The sequence below is a fragment of the Mugil cephalus genome, chromosome 21, assembly GCF_022458985.1.
Source record: "Mugil cephalus isolate CIBA_MC_2020 chromosome 21, CIBA_Mcephalus_1.1, whole genome shotgun sequence".
NCBI classification, from domain to species: Eukaryota; Metazoa; Chordata; class Actinopteri; order Mugiliformes; family Mugilidae; genus Mugil; species Mugil cephalus.
Window position 1 is genome coordinate 20768827 of NC_061790.1, and position 19145 is coordinate 20787971.

Here is a 19145-nt window from a genome sequence, read left to right on the forward strand (position 1 = left end):
TCTGTATTAAGCCAAATGTTAAATACTGATGCTAGAAGAGTAATGATGCAGTGTGAGGACCAATGCACATAAGGTGATGTAACAAGTAGACTTCGTTACCACACTGTCTCCTTTATCGTCTTTAGTTGAGAGCTTTTTTCTCTACCTGTTAGCCTTGCTAAGGGGGAGGAGTGCAGACCCTTAATTCATTAGGTCCCCTTTAAGCCTCTCTCCCCTGCCGCCCCTCCTCACTAGCTAACATGACGCTCGCTCCGCACTCTCGCATACCTCCCTCCGCATTCTAACTTTCTTTCTTAGTCCTTAAAAATAACACTATCGAACACCTTCAATCACATTGGTAACATTTTTAAAATCACTGTTGTTTCAAGAAGAGATGGCCACCGGACGGAACTAGGAATTCGTGAGCAGCGCTTCTGACAGGTAAAAAAATCCCTTCACTGTTCACCCGACGTCTTTTCATGGTCGATAGGAACAAGGCTACATTTGTGCGCGGATTTGGATTATCAATATCATCGGTGCGTGATATTTCTGGTAGTGTCGTGGCGGAGAGAGTTTCCTCCTTGACCTAGACAAGTCATTATCACGTGACTTTGGAACTTATTAATGAGACAGAGACATCGTGGTTGAGAAGTTAGCTTGAAGTTTGAAAAAGTTAGAAAGATAGCATCTCACTGGCGTGAAGGAAAAGACGCAGCGGTCTCCGCGGAGGGAGTGGGCAGCTGCAGTTTCAACTGTTTCTGGTGGTTTAACGGTAAAACCCTCCTCTCTTTTTCCTTCGCGGAACTGTGGGACAATGTCCCATTATTAGTAGTCGGAACTATTTCTCTGAGATACATTTTATTTAGAGTTCGAGACTTCTAGAATTAGCTAGTTTAGGCCAAGCTAATGGCCAAACCTGAGTTTCAGATTCATATTCAAAAAACTTTGTTTGTCCCCAAGTACAAAAAGAAAAAAAAGAAAAAACATGCGAGTTGCACTTATGAAGAACAGCAACTACAAAAATGGAACAATACACAATATACACAAAAACTGTGCTATAAACTTTCCCAACGCTCCACATAGAATGTAAGCATGATTGTATGAATAAAATGGATACACTGCAAACAGGTTGAGTGTAAACAGGAGTTACAGGGGTCCTAATATTCATATGTTACTGCATATGTGGTGTAGATAATAAACAATAATAAATCATTGTTTAACTATAGTTTGACTTAACAGTTGACAGAAATAGCTGTTAGATACCTTAAATAACCGTCTGGAGAGCAAAAAAGAGTAGACAATAGCCATTAATCACAGAAAAGTAAGAGGTCTCTGTAGGATGCTGACAAGAACCAGAAGAGAAATAAAAGTATTCATGATCCTGAAGTAATTGTAAGATTAGTAAGTTTTTGGAGGAACTCGACGTTTATTAGCTACACTGGAGGAGTATATATTTTACAGACATCTTTTGAAGACATGCTAGGTATATTACTGTTTGAATACTTGAATACTTTTTTAGATGTGCACATAATAGGTGAATAACCATACACTTCCTTATTATTAAGTCATGTCCAGCTGCCCTTTTTTGTTATATGTATGTTTATAAATGATTGGTCTGAAGTGATTTTACCGTTGAAATAAGAGAACAAACAATCTCATTGCATACAAATTGCTGTTTTTTTTTGCAAGTTGCTAAATTCTTAGCAACTTGCTAAGAACTGGTTGAGAAATCAGCAAGTTGCTAAATTAATAACTTGCTAAGAACTGGTTGAGAAATCATTGCTAAGAACTGGTTGAGAAATCAGCAAGTTGCTAAATTAGCAACTTGCTGATTTCTCAACCAGTTCACTGTTGCAAAAGAGAAATTTAATCTGAATTGTTAACTTCACTCGGTCAAATAGAGATTAAAAAAGGCAAAGTCTGCTCAAGAAGATACGTGAGGAGTGGCTCTTCCTTTAAGTTTAAAGCGCAGCCCTGTAAGGGGCTTTGCACTTCTCTGTTGGTATTTGATTCCTGGTATTGCAGAGAACGCTTTGACACAGTTACACCTTCATTACAGGGCTCTGTCTATAACCAGTTATCCTGCAATCTGTTTTTTGCGTTCTAGATTCATGAATTAATTTGGAAATTAATAGCACGTGTAACAAATATTTGATTGGCTGTGGTGTTTAGCAGAAAAGGGAGTAGCAGGTCAGTGCATTTAAAAGCAGCAAACTTTACCTGAATGGAAAGTTTTCTTCTTCTAGCAAAACAGTTGCTTGCTTGTGATTGCAGATTCTTTGGGTGCAAGGTGATTTACAGAAAACACTAACTATAAATATAACCAAAATCAAATTTGAAATGATCTTATAAGAATAGAAAGTGAGGAATTCATCAGAGACTTCATAAGACATAAGATAAAAACTAGATAAAAACTATAGTCTTAACTTGTAGGGACTTTTAAGTATACATTTCAATGATGCTTTAGTGTATTCTTCTACGCTGGGTCACTACTATATGGCACAGACCTAGTATAAGTACTTATCAAAATACTGTTCAATGAATGGATGAAGTAGCCTGCAACACATTATTTTAGACCAGTCCAACCGAGGCTTCCGTGGGGTCCTTTCTAAATAGAGGTGCTCTCTTAGTTACAGCTTTGCTGTTATAAATTGGTTCATAGTTGAGCATGTGTTCTTGGCGATGAGTCATCAGTGCTCATGTACAGCACAGACGAATGTGAGGCATCACAACTGTCAAAATTAACTTTAGGAGCTTAAGGTTTTTTTCTTTTTTATTGATTGCAACACAAACTGTACATCTTGTTAGAGCACACTCCAGTCTAGATGTCATTTAAATTAGTGCTGAATGCTTTTGGCAAGCTCCACTTAGGTCGTGGAATTTACTCTCATGTTCAGGACAGAGATGTTAGGCCAACTCATACTTCTCTTTTAAGTGGGGCAGTTTGGCGTAGAGCTTGTTTCAGCAGACCAGAGTAAAGTTACTGCAGAAATGGTCTGTTTATGACCTCCAGGCTAGCTTGTCTGGCCATCTGGGTGTATATGGCGACAGTTGTCTGATAACAGTGCAGTGGTGTAAAACCTTTAGATTTGTAAGTTAAGGATTTATGGAGGTAGTGTATCATTGAATTTCATCACATCTGTTATTTGAATTTCAAGTTTTGTGACATCTACTCTAAAAAGTTGATTTATAAATATAATTCACTTCATTACTGATATATTAGCACCAATCCATTCTTAACAGTGCTGTGCAGTGATGGCCTGCATCAGTATGGAAAGCCTGCATCATCAGGCCTACAGCTGTATCTAATTATTCAAGGAATGTAGGGCTTTTGTAAGTGAAGACTGTAGAATATGGGCTGACTTTCTCAAATCCTTTTTTCCTCACTTCTCTCTCTCAGCTGAGCTCATTCGGCAATGCCACAGTCCTCTCTCTGATGACACGATGAGAACCTACACCCGTGGGGCCCCCACAGTCTTTTTCATAAGTCTGCTCTGGCCCCTCCTTGCTCCAGCAGCTGAATTGGAAGTGGACCATAGCGGAGGAATCTCCTTCATGGGAGGCAACTACGACGGCCATCCCATGCTGTACTTCAGTCGCGGGGATGTAGAGGAGCTGCAGTATGCTGCCGCAGGGACTCACCGTGAGATGGCAAGGAGGATCCGTGAAGCTGGGGAAACCATGCTGGAGCACCCAGATGAGTACCTACCCCCGTGGAGCCCCGCTGAGTTCAGCGCCCGCTGGAATGAGGTTTATGGAAACAACCTTGGTGTGCTGTCCATGTTCTGCCTTCTATACCCACACAGAGCTGGAGCTCTTGACCTGGCCAAGGACTACATGGAGAGGATGGCGGCTCAGCCTAGTTGGTAGTTTTTCTGTCTTTTATTATTGAATCTCTTTATTTCTTTTCATCTAATCATAGTTTTTATTTTTACTTGGCAAACTAGAAATATTTTCAGATTTTGCAGATGGTATCTGATATCTCATTCACTCTGTTTTAATCAACTTTAGTTGATATCAAATCCTCCTTTAAGATGCTCTGTCCAGTTCCATCTCCATAGTGTTCTCATATTTCTCTGTGGGCAGAACTCTGGTAAGGATGCATTGTGCTCTGATAGGTCTAGTTTAGGAAATATGTTTAACAGCTGTTTGTTGAACATGCCTCCTCTCACTCACAGCCCTTGTGAAAGGAAATGAAATGTTCAGATGTGGGCTGAGTAGTTCAGGTGTGAATTGAGACTTATGCTCAAGATTTGCATGTCTGCACTTTAGGGTCAAATGAGATAAAAAAAAAACGGTAGTGAAGAGGCTGCCCTACAAAGGATCTGCTCTTTTTTGAAAAATCCCACATGCGTGATCATTTGTGCAGATAGTTACAACCATGGCCTTATTTGATGACAGTTTTCAAAAGGTGTTAAAGCATTTGAGCTGTAAAGGTCTGTGGTATTTTCTCTCTTTAAACTCTTTTTACCTCTGGTGGCATTGAGACATTTTGTGTGTCTCAGACTTGTTTGCCTATTTTTGAATTGTTCAAGAGTTATCCAGAAAAGTAATTTAGAACAATAACATTGCTAAGTTAGTACTTGTAAATATCTAGGTATATTGGTACACAAAAATTGCACATTTATTAGGAAGTCGCTGTACTTGGAGGGTGCACTTTTTCAAATTATTAACAAGGTTCTGCAAGATTGAGAAGGAAAATAAAACAAGACTCTGAACATTTAAAATTTTGAAAAACCAACGATTCTGCTAAGTCCTTCTATTCAACTCAATTACCCTGTGGAAAATAGACAATAGTCAATTACCCTGTTCATAGACAATACACAGGCAATATGAGGGAAAAAAACATAACAGTATTGCAAAACATAACTATGCTTTTCAGCATTTAGCAAAAATACCCCATAAAAATATCCCATGTGATTAAAAATAAAATAATATATTTTAAAGGTAAATAAGCCTACATTTATTGATCCGAGCAAGTGCAGGAGATCAGATGAGTGATGAACTGAGTGCAAATTAACAAATGAACTCTGCTTTTTTGCATTTCTCCTTCATGTGAAAGGCCTTCTGATTTTGCTGCATGGCTGCTGTGTTTCCACCAGCCACTGAGCACGTGGTCAGTCGTTTGAGGGGGTTCTAGATGGTGAGACATTAGTAAAAGTTGCAGGGCATTTATCACGATATTAGTATCTGTGCCTCAGTGCAGAGACAAAAAGCCACTGAGCATGTGTTTTCATGTCTGCAGAGCACACTGTGAGTTTTCTCCTTGGCCGCACTTTTATTATGGTCACTGAACCTCTTAGGGCTTCTGGAGAGTGGCCCCAGAAATCAGTCAGCTGTGGTATTCATGGCCTTCAATTATGTTTGCAACAACTCTGGGAACTATGTTCCAGTGGAAAGCTTGCACTTTGCAGCAGATTGGTGCCTGTCTCTTTAAACAAGAAAACACAGCCTGAACAAACATACAGAAGTATATGTGTGCTCTGGCATCATTTTATATACAGTCCAACAATGACTTGGCATCATTTTTGTGGTTTTCAAATAAATCTCAACTGCCACTTAACATGTAGAAGGTATGTATTAACAGCTTAACAGAATACCACTGATAAGCCATATTCTGTCATGTGTGTGATTACTTTAAAACTTCTGTGGTTGTGGTCTATACAGAGCTGAAGTGAAACCAAAACTAAGTTCTGGTCCAGAAGAAATTTGACCTGAAAATCAGAGACATCCGATTCAGTTCTACAGCACAGTCTGTCTCAACATCTCCAGTAGGGAGCTTTGCGTCAAAGAGAATCAACAGCTTTTGTTTTAATATCTTGTGCTCTCATACAAACTCAAATTATTGGATTAGAGAAGCACATTTTTGAATGACACTGTTGGATTGTTCATATGCCTAATTGATGTCAACAAGTCAAAGTATAGGTATCCCATCAAAAATTAAAACTGCATGAGTGTAAGGTTGGACTTTGAAGAGGTACATAAGCAGACTTACAGTCATGTGCCTATTTTATGTAGCTATAATGTTAGGTTTGTGTTTTGTTTTTACACTCCTTTCTTTGTTAGCTCCCTTTCTTTTCTGAGCATAGATTACAGAGTAGTGATTCTTCCACTCTCTTTTGCTGCAGTTAGCAAATTAGCACTTCATCAAATTTTTGTAGGCAACACACACAAGCTAGTCAACTGGAATGAGGAAATAAAAAAAAGTTTCTTTAAGTTTACCAAGATTACAGTAATACTGCAAGGAATGTCAGCCTGCCAGGTGTAAAGAAACTGGTGTTCAAAGATAAATAATACAGGATTAGTCAAAATGTCAGTTCCAGAGTACTCTCCATATTTACTTAATATCAGACTTCGACAAAAACACCTGAAATGTTTCCTGTAAAAAATCATGTTTTTTTTGGAAAGCTGTTGGAGATCCTGCAGCCTCTTATGATCCTTGTTTATCTGTACAAATTTAAAATGACCGGTAGAATTAGCGATACATCAGAATCAAAGTACCAGAATTTGCCTTTATCGATGTCTAGCAAATAAGTAATGACATTGAGATTTCACCTTGTGTCTTAGATACAGACTCATCTTACAATGAGAACAGATTTCAGTGTTTCATGAACTCCTTTGACTGAGTGGTCTAATCAACAGCAGAAAGATGTGAGATGAATAGTGTTCTTTAGATCGCAACTCCACTATTAAACTTAGTCCTACGTCTATGTTGTATTCTCTTTACTGATTACAAAACTTCAACTTTTTAACACCAACACTTTCATAGATTCACAAGTCAGCAGTCTTAGAGCTTTTAGTCTGCTGATCAGAGCACAATCTACCCATACTCTTAATGTCTCTTTATATGTGTTTTATTACTGCAGCTGTGAAGGTGCTGTAAATTGCTACTTACCATCTTTATTTTTGCTTTCAAAGTGAGTAGGGATTTTACAGCCGTGTTAATGTTAATTAAAAAGCAAAAGCAAGGCTTCTTGTTCTTGACAAGCCCTTTGCGAGGGCTTTATTGTAAAGAGTGGAAACTTCACACTTGCTTACTACTGAATTTTTGTTTTTATCCATGTGCTCCACATGTGTCTGATGCCTTACCCTCAGCTTTATGTTGTTGTCTCTTATTGTAGGCTGGTCAAAGATGCCCCGTGGGATGAAGTTCCTCTGGCCCACTCTCTGGTTGGGTTTGCCACCGCTTACGATTTCCTGTATGAGTACTTGAACAAGGGCCAACAGGAACGTTTCCTTCAGGTGATTGGCAACGCGTCACGTCTGATGTACGAGAAATCCTATGTCCGAGGCTGGGGGTTTCAGTACCTGCACAACCACCAGCCTACTAACTGTGTGGCTCTGCTTACAGGAAGTCTGGTTTATATGACCCAAGGTAAGAGTGTGATGATTATTGTCTTTTTATTGCTTAGGTGTCTTTGTCTTCTTGACTGCAAAGGAGGTGGTCAATAATAGTGTCTACAGCCAGTATGTCCAGAGTGCGACCTCATTGCAGGTATTGGCAGCTTTTGAATGCTAGCCTGGAATGTTTATAAAATTTGACAGAACGTGTTTCGTAAAGCTTTTTATAAATCACAAACAACTAGGTTAGGTTTTAATGGTTAAAATATGATTTTTTTTTTATCAGCTCCAACATAAAACTTATTCCACATTCATGTGAAAATAGTTTAATGTATAAAAGTTAAAACCTGCAAAGTAACGAAATGCAACTCAACTCAAGAAGTTTCATTGTCTGGATTCCACTGGAAAGGTTTGAATCTCACTTGGTCTGAAGCCTGATTCAGAGGATTTACTAAGAAAGGCTTTACTGTAAAAAGAAAAAGACATTTTTGAAATTTAAGGTCTGGTGTACAACTACAGCACCAGAATTCTAATTCAGATAATTGTGAGAGTGGCAGACATTGGTAACAAATGGAGGAGATTAAAACTGTTACCCTCCACAGGAGTGGTCTGCAGTTTTCTAAACATCATATGTAACAGCCAGAAGATCATGTGGGAAAATGTTTTGTGGACAGATGAGTCCAAAGTAGAGTTGTTTGTTTAAAATGAGAGGTGTCATGTTTGGGGACAAAACAACTCTGCATTCCAGCATTGGAACCTCATTTTGTCTGTGAAACATAGAGGTAATGTCCTTATTTGGGTCTGTTTTGCTGCATCTGGGCCATGATGGCTCACTATCATTGATGGACCTGTGAATTCCCAAAAATGGAGAACAAAATGATTGTTTTCGAATGGCTAAATCACAGTCATCTAATAACTATTCAGTTGACAACTGCGAGCAACTAACTAATAAACCTGGGGCTGTTATGCCAGAATAGCTGGTGACTAGCAAAGTTCATTTTATAGGATTCTCAAAGATTACGCCATAAAACACACAAGAAGCAGAAAATGGTCAGGTCCCTCAAGAAACAGATTTCTCTGAATCTTTTAGCATAGTTTTAACACAATGTCCAACAGATTTCTTTTGATAAAAGCAAGTTAGACTAATGTTATAACATGGATAACAAAGGGATGATGCTCATTCAGCACTAAAACTACTCATATGAGAAGGAAATTCTAAATAAAAATAAAGGAAGAATTTTGTGTATGTTGTGGTGCATTTAGACATTAATTTAAACTATGTTAGTGTCATTAAAGATTGGCAGACTATTTAGCACAGTGATTAGCTCATTACATTACGTTGTTTTAGCCCACAAACTCAGATGTGCATCATTTGCTTTCACTGACTCCAGAGTAGGACGAAGGAAAGTTAATGAGATAGTTCTATATGTCTGGATACTGCAGGTCAGGAACATTGTCCCCACCGACTGTTTTAATACTCGAAAAAGCACACCTGGGGCATGATAAGAGTCTGTGATATGTAACCTGTTGAGTTTTACCTCGTACTGGTCGTTTTGTATCTGGTTAAAGTGCAGTAAACTCTGACGGCCTGAAACCAGCGCTGGCGCTGTTCATTTTTCCTCAGTTTTCCTGCCAATATGGTATAAAATGTCTGATTCAATAAATCTGGTCCTGATGTGAACTAAAGGGCAGCTACATTGCTAAGAACCACTGTGTTCTCAGTGGTTGCTTTTTGGGTGGGCACGACAGGGCATGTGCACAATTCTGTGAAATCTTGGTGGAGACCCTGTTTCTTCCTTTCATTTTGTGTCGAGCTCAGGAAATATGAATTTGCTCCAGCTGTGTCTTAGCAGTGTCTTACCTAGGAAAAGAATTGTTTGGAGTCAGTGCTTGAGTGTTTTGTTTGTGACATATTTTATTTGTTGAAAGTGTGCTTTTCAAGAGACCTCATGCAAAGGTAATAGTTTCACTCAACTAACATGAGAAAATAGCCTTTTAATAGATTGCTAACAAGTGATCTATTTGAAATTAGTTAATGTTTTATCAATTTGTTTATTTTACCATCTTGTTGAAAGGATGACATTTCTTCAAATATGATTCTGTCAAGATGTCCATGAATAATTTGAAATATTACACTAAACACTTACTGGAAATAACAGTATTCCAGGAATATTGCAGATTCTTCTTTATCACCAGTTGAGTGACCGAGGCTTTTACCCATTTGCAGGCAGTTTGGGAATAAGTTACTTTTTGTCATTATTTTGTGCTCTGATGTAGTGAATGTAGTATAGTGCTAGCAAAGTGTTGTGAATGGTAAAGTAAAAATAGTCTCTGTTGGTCCTGTTGTTTTGTTTTGTATGCTTCTGGAAAAAGAAAACATGATTCCTCAGACCAGGCCACCTTCTTCCATTGGTGGTGTCTCTCGTGGTGCAGTTTGATGCCAACTTGCCCATTGTTGGTACTGTCGATGGTAGACACAGGTCAGCATGGGCACCCTGAACCATCTGTGGCTGCAATTATGATACACTGTATATTCTAACAAAACTGTATTTGTGTAAGATAGTTACTGTGACTGTAGAAGGACTGGGACAGAAGGACTTCGTGAGCACAGATGAAGTTCTCTTTGTGTAGATGTGGGCTTTGTGTGTATCCAGAGCTCCTGTTTGGTCGTAAATACCTGCTCTGTTCAAGGTCAGCAGTGCCCAAGCCCAGACCAAACACTGTTGGGGACAGCTCCTTTAGGTGGAGCCAGGGCGGGTGTCAGCCAGAGCCAGCTTACTGCCCTGCAATTCCTCAGTGAACTGTGGCTGAGTGTTTATGCGGTCACTTGTAAACTCTGTGTGTGTGTGTGCGTGCGCGAGCGAGTGAGCGAGAGAGAGAGGTGAGAGAGAGGATACATGGAGCACTGTTTCATAGTGGTAATGCTTTCCATTGAGCTGTGGCTATGTTGTGTGTGGACAGTTTCTTTAAGTAACACACTAAGAAAGTGTTGTTAGCTATAATTATGTATTTAATGTATTCCTTAGTGATAGAACACACTCTCTCGTGTTTTCTAAAGCAGCAGTTGCAGGTTATTGTATTGTACAGGCTCTTGTCATGTTCCCATTAAGCTAACTATTTGATTGCCCATGTGATCTCTGTAGAAGTCTGTCATTTAACACTTATGTTTTACATTTACCATTTGCAGTTGTTCCTGTTTTCTTGAGCTTATACTTTTGAATGTGCAAGTTACCCAGAATCTGATTTAATGTATACATACTAGAGTAGAGATTTCTCAGGCTTCTCTGGCCTAGATGATGAATAAGATAATGTAGTGATAGTGGTACAAACAGACATACAAAAAAAGTGTTTTGTTTAAAGGAGAAGACACGCAAAAAATAAATAGATGACTTAACATTTTGTGGTAAAGCTTTTGTTTCCAGTGTGTGCAGTCTCACAACATATCTATTTCAAACACCAGTACAAATATCACTGTCTGCAGCATTTGGATAGGTCTCCATTGCAAAATGCTCATTTGGCCACTGTCTCTGTACCAAGACCAGCATGTGAATAGTTACATTTTCTATTGATATAGGCTATGTTTGTTATTCTACCTATTTTATTATCCAGTATTTACTGGTGATCTCAGACTCTGTGACACTGTGTTCCAGGTTACCTCCAGGAGGCCTACCTGTGGACCAAGCAGGTCCTGTCCATCATGGAGAAGTCCATGATCCTTCTGCAGGATGTGACAGATGGCACTTTGTATGAAGGAGTCGCCTATGGGACTTACACCACACGCTCTCTGTTCCAGTACATGTTCCTGGTGCAGCGCCACTTTGCCATTAGCCACTTCGACCACCCCTGGCTTCTTAAACACTTCGCATTCTTGTACAGGACCATCCTGCCTGGTAAATACTGTGACATTTGTTTACCAGCTGGAAATTTTGTATGTTACACTGTTAAAGGAATTATAAATTTAGGCAACCAAATGCAGCAATGTCAGCAATGCACGAGGAAGTGTTTACCTCAATGGCTGAACATCCTGCTAGTCTCTACTGCAGTGCTCTTTGCCAAAGGCCAAATACCCACAGACTGCCATATAAAAGAGTACCGTCTACCCTGAGCTATATTGGATATCCCTTCGTGTAATTTTTACCTTCCTGGCTGTCTTTCTAAACTGTACTAAGGCCTGTAAGGATGTGTTATGTGCCTTGGACATTTGAACTAATGTAGTGGGGTGCAACAATGAGGGAGCAGGGTCTTTGGTGAGGCTTTAGCAAGGGACAGTATTGTGAAACCCACAAAGCTCCTTTAATTACATCAGTCAGGAGACCTTCAGAGTCACAGTAGCAGCTTTCTCCTCTCATCAGACTCCAACGCAAGTCTGCCTGGATGACTGCTGTCTCTCACTGACTGTGGAATCGTAACATGTGTTCACAATTAACAGAAAGCAAACTATTTAGATATTTTTCTAAATAGGTTCCTCAAGAACCAACCTCTCCCCAGAATAAGTCTGTGTGTTACTCGACCTGTGCCTGACCACCACCTACTTTGAGTTCAATGGAGGTTTCTACAGACAGAAACACGGCTGTGCGATGGGGTCCCCAGTGTCACCGATCGTGGCCAATCTCTACATGGAGGAAGTAGAGACCAGAGCTCTGGACACCTTTGCAGGTTCCACTCCCACCCACTGGTACAGATATGTGGACGACACCTGGGTTAAAATCAAGACAGAGGGGTGGAATCCTTCACAAAAAACATCAATGCAGTGGACAGCAACATCACGTTCACCAGGGAAGACATCAGCAGGGATAGCCTGGCCTTTTTGGACTGTTTGGTGCATGTTGAAGAAGACCGAAGCCTCAACATACAAGTATATAGAAAACCCATGCGCACAGATCAACACTTGTTATTTGACTCACACCATCCTCTGGGACACAAACTAGGAGTGATCAAAACCCTCCAGCACCGAGCACAGACTGTACCCACAAGACAGGAGGGCAAGAACAAGGAGGGGCAGATATATATCAGAGAAACTGAGGAGAATTTTTGGAAAACACCACATCCCAGTTTATTTCAAACCTGGCAACACACTAAGACAGAGACTGGTCTACCTCAAAGACAAAACACCCAGACAAAAACAGAGTAATGTAGTGTATGCTGTTCAGTGTAGTGAGGAATGTACAGACTTCCATCCACAAACGCATGGCCCAACACAGGAGAGCCAGCTCATCAGGGAACAACTCAGCAGTCCACCTCCACCTGAAGGACAAAGGACACTCCTTTGAAGATACCAACGTCCTTCAACACCATAAACACCTTGAGCCAATGTTGATTTAACTAACTGAAAGCAGTGGATGTATGTTTTTTGTATGTCAGCTGAAACATAAGCCCTCTAATCAGATAAAATATGTACTATTTTGGAGGGACTGAAAATTTAATTAAATTCAATTTTATATATATAGTGTCAATAACAAAACAAAGTGTCTCAAGATGATTTACAAAAATTGTCTTGAAACCTCCAGAGCAGCCTGAGGACGACAGTGGCAGGAAAAACTCCCTTTTAACAGGAAAAAACCTTGAGCAGAACCCAGCTCATATAGAGGGACCCATCTGCTGAAGGCCAGCTGGGTAGAAACAGAGAAGATAGAGAGAAAAGAAAAACAGGAGAAACAAGATAAACAAACTTCTATCATAGATACATATATCATGGAAACATGTAGAATCTAATAATATACCACATAACTGATGATCTGTGACAGTTTGTGAGTATAAGAGGAATCATGGGCAGGTTGGTGAATTGTTCATCTAGGTAGGAGTGGACAACTGGAGGAGGACATGAAGACTGGGGCAGGTCAATAAGACCACAACAGCAGATGTAGTTTATGGAGCTTTACAGGTCAGATATACAGCACTCCAGACCAGAGACCCTCACAACAAGATGAAGGGGAGGGGAGGGGAAAGAGGGAGACACAGCGGTTAGTAATAGAAAATAAATTATAAGAGATTAGAGGACTGAAGCTTGGTGCCAGCGAAGAGAAAGTAGAGGACATGTCCTCAGTGCATCGTCCCCCTGGGAGCTGGTTCCACAGGAGAGGAGCCTGATAGCTGAAGGCTCTACCACCCATTCTACTTTTAGAAACTCTGTCACATTTTCCCATTATTTACAGTGAATTAATCATTTCTGCGTTATAGTCACCACTGAAGTTGTCCTCTCTGTGTTTTCACATATCACCAGGTTTTCAACGCACTGTAGCCATTGCAGATTCCAATTACAACTGGTTCTACGGTCCTGAGAGCCAGCTGGTCTTTTTAGACCGCTATGTATTGCGTAATGGCAGTGGAAACTGGCTGGCGGATCTGATTCATAAAAACAGGGTGAGCGAAGGACCAGGGCAGGCTGGAAAGGGCCAGCGATGGTGTACTCTCCACACTGAGTTCATCTGGTAAGCTGCTTAATTTCTTTATAAGAAATCATGATTAGACAATGACTATCTTGCATAATATGTATTTGCATAAGTAATAGAAGCTGTGCCTGTGTACATCTTATATATGTTGTGACTTAACCTCTGAGTCTGAACATGAATGAATATACTGAGCAACCAATTCAGTTTTTTCTTCTACATTCTGTTACTTATAAATTAAAGTAATTCTAGTTGAGGCTTTAAACTTAGTTTGTAATGTTTAAGAAAAATGACCCCCACACAAAAGTCAACACAGTTCATGTCAAACAGCTAGTCATAAACAAAATCTGAAAACTGTACTCAAATAATGTGTTCGTTCTCCCTGTTAATCTTGTGCATGTTCTTTTCTAATCCTAATCTGATGAAGTATGAAAAATGGCATTGAAATTGTTTTCACAAAAATGGCTACCTATATTTGTTGCAATAGTAAAATGGTCAATAAAAAAAGGATTTTAAGTTGTTGCTCTCTAATTGCAAAGCCACAGATTAGCTCACACTGTAAACGTAGTATGTATTTAAAAATAATACCACTGTTGCATACAAAGTACATTAAACAGACAGAAACATCTCGTCTCATCTTCTACTACCACTTATCCTCACTAGGGTGACCTAGGATGGTGACCTGGATAGGTCTCAGTGTTGTCAGTCTCAGAATGTAATCTCAGAATGACTCCATGGTGTTGAGACTGTCTGCTGCAGGACACATTGCTCCTCTCGTAGCTGAAGTTAACTGCCAGTCTGTGGCTGCTAGTTAGTTGGTACGCAGTGAAGATTCACAGTCTCTAAAATGTTCACAGACCATGTTTTAAAGACTACTTTCACATACAACAACATGTAGTCAAGACTGTGTGTGTCATTGGTAATACTATTCTTATGTCACAGGAACTGTCTAAGATTATTCTTTCTTAAAAAGAGTGGGAACCTTGAAAGCAGCATCTCCCTTTACTGTACCATCTTCAGCCAGTCACTGTTGAGATCACTTTGTGTTAATGGGTTAAATATGGCATGTATAACTTTGAAAAAAACATTTGTGGTCCAAGCCTTGCATTGTTAAAGAAGATTTGTGAATTAGGCATCAGGGTATAGGTACATTTTTTGTGTATACTAGGATTTCCTCCAACAGATATCTCTCTTCTGATTGTTCTGCAGGTATGACCCGGGCTTGATCCCGAAACCCCCCTCAGATTTTGGAACACCACAACTGCACTATTTCGAGGACTGGGGCGTAGTCACATATGGCAGTGCTTTACCTGCAAACACCAATTGCTCCTTTCTCTCCTTCAAGTCGGGGAAGCTGGGGGGACGTGCCATCTTTGACATTGTTCATAGGAATAAGTACAAAGAGTGGATTAAAGGGTGGAGGAACTTCAATGCTGGCCATGAACACCCTGATCAGAACACTTTCACCTTTGCGCCCAATGGCATCCCATTCATAACTGAGGCACTGTATGGACCCAAATACACTTTGTTGAACAATGCGGTGTTATTTAGCCCGACCTTCTCAGGGAGTTGCTTCAAGCCGTGGGCTGGACAAGTTACGGAAGCCTGCGACTCAAAGTGGTTAAAGTACAAGGTAGGGCTTGCTGCTGATTCTCAAGGTAGAGTAGAGGCTGCAATTGAGAGAGAGGGGATGGTATTCATTCGAGGTGAGGGACATTCTGCTTATAATCCTGAACTGAAGATCAGGAGCTTCCAGAGAAACCTGCTCCTTCTTCACCCACAGCTGCTGCTCCTTGTGGACCACATCCTCTTGGAATCAGACAGCCCAGCAAGGGCCATGAGTGCTTTCTTTCACAATACAGAGCTGCCATTCCAGGGTACAAAGGTAGATGGTGTTCATGGAGCATTTGTATCACATGGGGAGGATAAATATAAGATGTTCTGGATGGATGATACAAACCATAGTAACAAAGGAATGGTAGGTTACTGGAATTATCCTCGAGGGTACCCATATAATGGCTCTAACTATGTGAATGTCACAATGCCATTGAGATACCCTCACACCAGAGGGGCCTACATTTTCTTTGGACCAGGCGTGGATGTACAGAGCTTTAGTCTGCGTGGTGATGACAAAAGAGTGGATATTTATCTGGCTACCAAGGACCACACCTACACCATCTACCTGCTGACAGGAGATGTGACCAGCAAGCCTTTGTTTGCCATGGTGCTTCTGGACCACAAAAAGATTGTATTCGAGAAAGCAGCAGCTGTTGTAGACAGCTCACCAGTGGAAGTAGAGGAATATGTCAGTGTGATGGGGGACAACCTCCAGCATGTCAAGCCCGTCTTCCAGCAGATGGAAAGACACATCCTGGGACGGGTTCTCAACTCTGCTAGCTTCCGCAAGACTGCAGAGCGCCTCCTTCAGTTCTCGGACAAGAAGAAGACCGAGGAGGTTATCGAGAAGATGTTTGCTATGTCCAAGAAACAGGGCAAGGGTAAAGGGGGAAAAAAGCTGAACCTTGGGGAGAAGCTTTCTGAGAGCATGCCTGACATTTTTGCACAGATTGAGGTGAACGAGAAGAAGGAGAGACAGAGGACTTCAAAGCGTACTTACGAGGACAGCCCAGAGGAGGGAGACGCAGACACACGGGCATTCATGGATTATACAGACAGCCGTAAGAGCAGAAAGGGGGGCTTTGTCAAGGGACGCAAATTTAAAGAAGTTCACATGGTGGCCACAGCAGGGAGCGAGAGTTTCCCAAGTACAGCTTCCTACATAAGGCTGTTCCTCATCCTGAATACTGCCACCTTCTTTCTACTGCTGGCTGTGCTACTGACTCGCTTTCAGAGGGCTCGAAGCTTGCACACGCAGAGATGTTTCTACACCATCCTCCTCATTGACTGCTTCATCCTGTTGTACCTCTACTCCTCCTGCTCTCACACGCAGTGCTAACATCATGAGTGAGTGAGAGCCAAATGACCTCACTGTGGAGCCAGGTCTAATGACACAATATTAGGGCCACTGTTTAGAAAAATGAGATAATTTCCAAACTTTGTTATTTTAATTTTATCTTCGCTTTTGAATATGCCACTTTTATTTCAGTAGTATTGAGATCGTTATTTTTGTTATATCATGTTTATTATAATCCAACTTTCATTTTCCCTAAAACTGCTGTATACTTTTCTTAATTCCATTTTCATTTGAGTAATCTAATTCTATATAATAATTTCATGATCACGAAAAGTCATGACTTTAATTCTCCGAATTCTAGCTTGATATTCTGATTTTTTTCACAAAATAAGAACTCCATATTACTTAAAATTATGACATTATGTCATTTTTGTCATTTTTATATCTTTCTTTTTAAGATTATTTCTATGATATTGTGATTATTTTTTTCCATCAATATCAGGTCAAGGCCATTTTATTTATACTGTCAAAAATCACTAATTTGCCTTAAGGATGCTGAATTATTATTATTGTTATATTATGACTTTTGCTGTAATAATAATGCCTGTGTTCTTAAGATCCGTGAATGTTTTCCTAACAGTGGCCCTGTTATTGGTAAGATTTACCTATTAAACAAACACCCACTCAGGAAAAACAGCTGATTCCAAACAGGATTTGACGATCTGAGATGAAACCAGGCCTCCTTTAATATAATTAGCCTCTTTGGAGTCTGCGTTTTTCCTTTGCAGAGTTCGGAAGTTCTGTTGCCCTTGATCGACTAGCCACTATAACCCGTCTCCACATGTGTACTTGAGATTTGTCCTGTTATACACAGTTTAATAGCGACGCCTGTAAATATATATATGTTAAAGCAAATATATTTTTGGTCTCTTTTTTACTATTTGTAAATAAAATTACAACCTGCATAGGTGTGCAGTCACTGTGTGCTGTGGTTGAATGTGCAAGGTCAAAGGTAAAGTAAATGGTTAAAGCAGCCACAGGGTTACTGCACCTGTAGCATTAACAAGCCAATGACGAAAATGTGTTCGCCTTGGTTATGTTTTGTTTTCTCATTCCTCATACACCCTTGTAAATGTTGAGTGGGGTAGAAGCGCACAGATATGGAGGAAAGTCCATGGCGGTCAGAACTCCTTGGTCTTCTTTGGTCATCAAGTATTTCTTCTAACCGTTGAGGTTTGTTACGTTCTGCTACTGTATGAATCCTTCTCCAAAAAAAGTGATGCATTTGTCGGTACAGCTAGCATGAGCTCTACAACTTTCCAAACAGGTAGAGATGGGATTTAAGACTCTTGAAGGTAGGTCCTTTCAAAGAGCTGTTTAAAAGACTGGCTTTATTTTCAAGTCAAGTCAACTTTATTGTCAATTCTGACATGTGCAACACAACACAGGATTGAAATTGCCATCTTCAAGGCCTACAATGCAGCAGCTAACCAAAAAATGTGAACAAGAAATGTGCAAACGTTCAGAATATATAAAAATAGAAAAAAAAATATATCCTGTATATATAAAGTATACGAAGGAGGACATGACATAGCGCATGACAATATATAGTATACATAAAGTGGCTGATGCTACCCTGAGTTGAATAGTGCAGAAGGTATGAGTGGAATGGATGAATATATGTATATACTGTACATATGTACACAGTCGTGATGAGCCAAGATTTAAGATGTGGATCTGGGCATAACTGATTTTATCTTCGAAATAAACTCCTTGATAGAGTAAGATTTGGATCGGAATCATCCAAACGTAGATATCCCAATAAAACATACTCTCTTTGTGGGATATCTGAGTCTATATCTAAAATACAGATGCTAGAAAGACCGATGCTTAATCTAGTGAGAAACTCGGTAAACATCTTTGGACTGACTGGGAATCAAACCACGTTCCATTGCTATGCTCACCGCTAAATTAGCTCCGTCACCAACACCGCCTCACAGCAAAACTGGAGCTGCTTTGTACAAATGTATGAAACACAACAAAAAAGAATGACTTGCATTCCTTAATTTTAAAGAGCTGGTCAATAGATTTGATTTATTCACGAACATTACTACTCTACAAACAATCCCAGACAGATTTGAAATGTTGCATTTTCTTTTTTTCTTTCTTTTCAAGAACACCCTAATGTTGTCTCCGTTAATGTAATAGCACTGTATAATAAAATATCATATTTTAATCCTACACTGTGGATAGTTCTATTTACTTACTGTTATAACTCTACAAGTCAACAAACACAGCCTCCTCCTTTTAGGCTCGCATGAATCAATAGCCTTATTTAGTCCATGGGCCAGAGCCCAAAATTTCACTATTCGGTATCAGTCAAAGGGACGAAGGCTACCAATATTTTTTGGATAGATATATGTCTGTAGATATTTTTTTTGTATGATAGCCTTTCCAGGTGAGTAGCTAAATATTGGTTATCAGCTCATGAAGTTAACCACCCCCTAAGGAAAATGGTGTGTTAG

The 19145-nt window shown here is 40.0% G+C and overlaps 1 protein-coding gene across 3 annotated transcripts; it reads left to right on the forward strand.

Moving 5' to 3' along the window:
- The first annotated feature begins 217 nt into the window (after nt 1–217).
- dse (dermatan sulfate epimerase) lies at nt 218–18861 on the forward strand. Of its 3 annotated transcripts, none has more exons than XM_047574165.1 (6): nt 218–420; nt 3380–3845; nt 7101–7354; nt 10971–11210; nt 13541–13748; nt 14916–18861. In XM_047574165.1, exons 2-6 carry the CDS (start codon nt 3424–3426, stop codon nt 16660–16662), a joined length of 2871 nt encoding a protein of 956 aa, XP_047430121.1. In that variant the 5' UTR covers nt 218–420; nt 3380–3423; the 3' UTR covers nt 16663–18861. The 3 variants fall into 3 exon arrangements, with proteins under 3 accessions (XP_047430121.1, XP_047430122.1, XP_047430123.1); XM_047574166.1 differs by lacking the exon at nt 218–420 and adding an exon at nt 471–751; XM_047574167.1 differs by lacking the exon at nt 218–420 and having other exon boundaries at nt 3702–3841.
- The last annotated feature ends 284 nt before the right edge of the window (nt 18862–19145 follow it).